The sequence below is a fragment of the Chaetodon trifascialis genome, chromosome 5, assembly GCF_039877785.1.
Source record: "Chaetodon trifascialis isolate fChaTrf1 chromosome 5, fChaTrf1.hap1, whole genome shotgun sequence".
Classification (NCBI taxonomy): Eukaryota; Metazoa; Chordata; class Actinopteri; order Chaetodontiformes; family Chaetodontidae; genus Chaetodon; species Chaetodon trifascialis.
Window position 1 is genome coordinate 17,352,009 of NC_092060.1, and position 5,492 is coordinate 17,357,500.

Here is a 5,492-nt window from a genome sequence, read left to right on the forward strand (position 1 = left end):
CACAGATGGCTCGAAAACTTGTTTGGTTTTGCGTGTGTGTAAAATGAGGCTTCAACTTTTCTTTTCTCGTTCACTTCAAGACAGCACGATGTACTGCATGCTGATCAATGGATATAGATCAGGCAGATACAAACACAAGCTGTATATTCCTGCAAGCTGTTTACAGACAACTAAGGAAACACAGAGATGCCAAAAACTTTCTGTTGAACAAATGTAATTTTCAACCTTTGCATAAAACAGTTTTACCCTCTGGGGTTTTGCAGAAGGACTGTTTAGTAAAATATACTGCAGACATTACAAATAGCCTTTAAAATACAGTATCCTGTGCTTGTTTCTGTGAAATATTTCTTAATGGGTGTGCATTTCATTCTTTTCAACATTTCCTAAATTCCATCAAACTGAACCAAACTGTGCTTATTAGCTGCAACTCCCTGCTGTGCCTGCTCATAAATTCCTCACATGAAAGCCTGAATGATGCTCTGAGGACTCAGGATATTGCTTGCCTTTTACAACCCTGATTCCAAAAAGGTTGGGACGCTGTGTAAAACATAAACAAAACAAAAATGTGATAATTTGCTAAACAGCATGCACCTGCAAGCCTCCAAACATTCTGACCACAGATCACCAGCAGATATGAGCTGAAGAGAACACATCTGCTTTAAAGATGCAGCTGAGATGGACGTCTTCGAAATACACCAGGGGAGATGACATCTGAGCACATGAGCTTTACCCATTAATATGACATGTAAGTCATGGCACCAAACACAACGACAGCTCCAATAAAAGCTTTAAACTAAATAATAGGAGTCTGACATGCCCTCAGAGGCTAAAAGTAACACTGAATTGTAATTGCAGGAGTTGTATGTTGAGTTTTTGATTGGCTTTGCATCTGGAAACTGAAGAAACCACAGAGCAGGATCATTAAATCTGACATGAATATGACGACTACAGCCTCAAGCCACTAATAATGAGTCATATTTTTGAATGAGTTACATTAAATTAATCACTGATAGCTTTGTGACCATGCTTCTTATACTTCTAGATCTTAAAATGTTTTCTTCATGTCTCCCTTTACACAGCGGAGATTTTATCGATTAATATTTTGATAAATTTACACACTTTCCAGGCCGGTGTTGTTGTTTCAGATGGGAATGATTCTGGTGGTCATTCAAGCAATGCAGCACCTTCATTCCCTGCCAGAATATACAGCATTTGATTTAACTTAGCCACCAGCCCAATCTATCCATTTTTTTTTTTTTTTTTTGTAGGAGTGAGATAGATGTCTGTGGGCTGAAATCACTCTGGGGTCACAGAGCAGTGGTTTAATCAGAGGATCCACAGTGCAGACAGAAGCTTTGCAGAGCAGGGCTTAGCACGAGTTATGAAAGGCTAGTCTGCAACTTTAAATTGGCTGTGGAGAAACATGGTGGTCAATGTGGCACCAGATAATGGCAGTATTAATAAGGGAGCGAGGGGAAATGTCTCCATTGTTCTCAATCGCTCTCTGACTATTTGCACTGTCAGTACTGAGAGAACCATGAGGGCATAAAACCTCCACCAAATGTGAGATATTCATCCATATCTACGAATCATTAAAACAGCCTCATTCTAAATGATATTTTCTAACATAATGACCTTTTACCAATGCAGGTGATACATTAAGTCCCTCGCTGACTGCCCTGGCTACTAATTCATATTCATCATATGCAACAGCCTGTCTGCTCTTTTAACAATTTATCTTAATATCTTTATCCAAATGCCACTAAAGTCAATGAAGAAAGTAAGACTTAAGCTCATGTCCTGCCCACATCACGATCTGTCAGAACTTGAAAGAGTTTCACTGCCTTCAGAGTAAACCAGGATGCATTTGCACAGAATCTGGGGAAATCACCAACAAACTCCATCCATCCATTTTCTATGCCGCTTATCCCTTTCGGGGTCGCGGGGGGCCAGAGCCTATCTAGGCTGTCCCTGCGGGAGGCAGGATACACCCTGGACCAGTCGCCAGCTGATCACAGGGCACATGCACACAACCATCCACGCTCACACTCACACCTAGGGGCAATTTTAGAGTCACCAATTAACCTAATGAGCATGTTTTTGGTCTGTGGGAGGAAGCCGGAGTGCCCAGAGAGAACCCACGCATGCACGGGAAGAACATGCAAACTGATGTGACCTGGGAATCGAACCGGCGACCTTCTTGCTGTGAGGCACGCGCACTACCTGCTGCTCCACCGTGCAGCCCACCAACAAACTCATGAATCAGAAAATAAAGCTCCACACTGGTCCGAAGGCTGCTCTGTTTCTCCTCAAAATTCTGTCGTCTGGTGCAGGAGGTGAGGGGAAATCAGCTCACCACCTGAAGAGTTTGTTTTTCCCCCTGGCTCAAAACAGTTCCTCAGATCCAGGGAGCTGTATACACGCTGTCCTTGCAGACCTGTCCACCTTGTGTTGTTCTTTCATTATTCACGCTCCCTCTCACTCAGTGATGAGAGAACAGACTCTTTGGGGAACCAACGCGCTCATGTCTGGCAGCATCAACACAGATTACAAATCACAGTATTCTATGACTTAACTACCTCACAGCAGAGCTCATACTCACATATTAAGTATGAGGTGACCCTAAAAAGACCGACCAGGATCTATAAGGCAGCATTTTAGAGGAGTCAGTCACTCACTTGGGAAACATCCTGGTAGTTATTTGTTTAAAGGAATAGTTCAGCATTTCAGGAAGTCCCTGTCAAGAGCAGAGTTGGGTGGTAATGAGTTACTTAATTATATGTACTTAAGTAACATTTATGAATAAGTTGTAGTTGGAATAGTTTAATGCAGCATACTTTTCAATAATATTTTGGGAGAAAAATCAACTTTCGTTGTGTTACATTTCTATACATTCATAATTTTTTACTGACATACTCATACTGGTGTAGCCCTAAAATCTCTATGGAAATTTTGTGATCATACTTAAGAGATGTAACTAATTAAATTATTATAAATAAAATTGACTACAAATACAGATGTTTCTTCACTTTTTCCTTTATTTACTCATGAATCTTGTCACTCCTCATGTTTTTCCAGTAGATATTTTGGTACTCACTCAAGTAATTATTTTCATCACTACTTCTACCTCTACTCGAATTTATACTGTTATGAAGTATTAATACTTTTACTGGAGTGCATTTTTTGGCTAGTCTACCCACCTCTGGCCAAGAGTTGGATGAAAAGGTTGATGTCTCTCATGTCTGTTTGTTACATACTGTTAGCTTAGCTTAGCATAAAGACTGGAAGCACGGGCAGACAGCTAGCCCGTCTCTGTTTAACACATAAAGCTTGGTGATATGAAGTTTGTTTAATCTGCACCAAAACCAACATTTGCATAGCCCTCTGCAAAACCATGACTTGTCCTTTTTACATATCAGTTTGTTTACAACATGTTAACTGGAAAGCTTAAGAGGTGCTGGTAGTCGATTTTGTCATAAATAACTCAGCAAAAAAGGCATATTTCTCCAAATGTCAAACTGTTCCTTTAAGCTTGCTTTGTTTATAGATTTCAAATAAAAGTAAAGCTGTGGTTGTTGCAACTCATGCAGAATATATAATGTGATTTTGATTAGAAGAGTATATCCAAAAGCTTGTCTAACCTCACACACAACAAATGCTGTGATATTTGTACACTAGACTCCACAGTCTGTTGCTCCCTATTGTATTTGAATTTGTTAGACTTTCTTGCTTGTTGTATCAGTGCCAAAGCTTTTGGGAGCGTGTTCGTGTTTAAAGTCCCTGGGGAGGACACTGTAACCTTTGTGCTTTATCAAATTATCATTTTTCCATTAACTTCAGTCAGTCACAACAATGCTGAAAACTATGTAATAAGAAGCTTTTTAATCAAGCATGTCAGCGGGATGGTTTGTGTTTGCTCGTTCTTGTAGAAGCAGAATTGATTGAAAAGCTGTTAGATGGCATTTAGCTTCACTGGGAATCATTTGAATTACCAGGAAAAAGGTCACGGCACAAAAATAGCCTTTATTGATAGGTAAAATCAATTATATTAAGGCAACAGCAGCACTGAGACTGACAGGCTGAACGTGAGAGTGAGTGTATAATTTGGTTTTCCTTGCAGGTTTCTGTGAACTTCTTTGTAAAACAAATGCATAAAAACAAGTAAACAGGAAATTAATAAAAAGGACTTCAGAAGTGATTGGCACTGTCTTTGGATGGATCACCGGACTTCGCATCCTCTGATTTGGAGCTCTGTAGAAACAAATGCACATGTTTATTCTTAGGAAAAAAAAAATTAAAATATGTCCTTGATGTCGATCTGGAAGATTATGTTGCTGTTGGTGCTCAAAGAATACATATCAAGGGATTTTGACCTTTTGCATTTTATATTGCTTGTAATAATCTAGATAGTCAGCCAGCAGCTAGTTATCTTAGCTTAGCATAAAGATTGGACAGTTAGCCTGACTCTGTCCAAAGGTAAAATACAGTTTGGATTAAACAAACGATATTTAAAGTGTTAGTTAGTGATTTTAAGAGGTGCTTGTAGGTGTATCTTCTTACCTTTGGACAGAGCAGGGCTAAAGTTTTTCATCACGTTTCCAGTCTTTATGCTATGCTAACACTTTCCTGGCTGTAGTTTCATATCTAGCATACAGACATGACAATGGTACTGACCTCCTCTACTCAGTCTCAGCAAGAAAGTGGATAAGCATATCACCCAAAATGTAACCAATCAGTACCCAGCACTGCATTAAACCTGTTGGTCTCACCTTGGACTTGAAGAGGAGGTTAATGACGCCCTTTGAGCGTCTGTCTGCTGTTCGGTCAGAGGTCCCACAGACAGACATGCTCTTACTGTCCCTCCTGGCTCTGACTGAGTCCACCTCCTCTGTGCCCCCCACCACCGTCAAAGACAGACCTGGAGACAGAAACAGCTTCAGTCTCCTCTGCCTCTTCCTGTTGTTTTTTGGGGAATAATTGTGGTCTTACAGCTGCTCTACTGATGAACTGTGCGCTCTGGCAGCACTGGTGGCACTGTTTGTATGTTAAGCAAGGCTGTACAGCTTGTGGTCAGCGGAGCTAATCAGAGGTAGCGTATTAACACCATAGTCAGTGCTGGCTCAGCTGGCCTGGTTCAACATGGCAGGAGTCCAGAGAAACATCAGCAAATTGTGGCCTGATGCATGACTTTGAAGTGCAGGGTTATGTAACTGAAACAATGAAATATAAACTGCATGAAAGGGCAGCGCAGTTGAAAAAAACAAACAAACAAAAAAAAACATCTGACATGACTGATTCACTAATTTTGCCACCTTACATCAGAGTTTGTCTCAGGTCAGGCTATTGCTGCCAAATTCCCAAGCTTGCCAATTTGTTTTGGACACACACTAGACTTCCTGCCATAACCTTGTGTGTGTTTTTCCTGCTTTCCAGAATAAGAAAAACACAGTATTTCCTCTCGGGTCATGACTTTTTTATTTTGCTTGTGTGCG

The 5,492-nt window shown here is 40.5% G+C and overlaps 1 protein-coding gene across 1 annotated transcript in view; it reads right to left on the minus strand.

Moving 5' to 3' along the window:
* Positions 1 to 3,043: 3,043 nt before the first annotated feature.
* The window catches only part of dock2-like (dedicator of cytokinesis protein 2), a 97,495-nt gene continuing 95,046 nt past the window's right edge, over positions 3,044 to 5,492 (minus strand). Inside the window, exons 50-51 of the mRNA XM_070963125.1 lie at positions 4,770 to 4,918; positions 3,044 to 4,251 (exon numbers count right to left, since the gene is read on the minus strand). Of these exons, the coding sequence (XP_070819226.1) occupies positions 4,189 to 4,251; positions 4,770 to 4,918 (212 nt within the window). The 3' untranslated portion in view covers positions 3,044 to 4,188. The remainder of the gene's footprint in view (positions 4,252 to 4,769; positions 4,919 to 5,492) is intronic.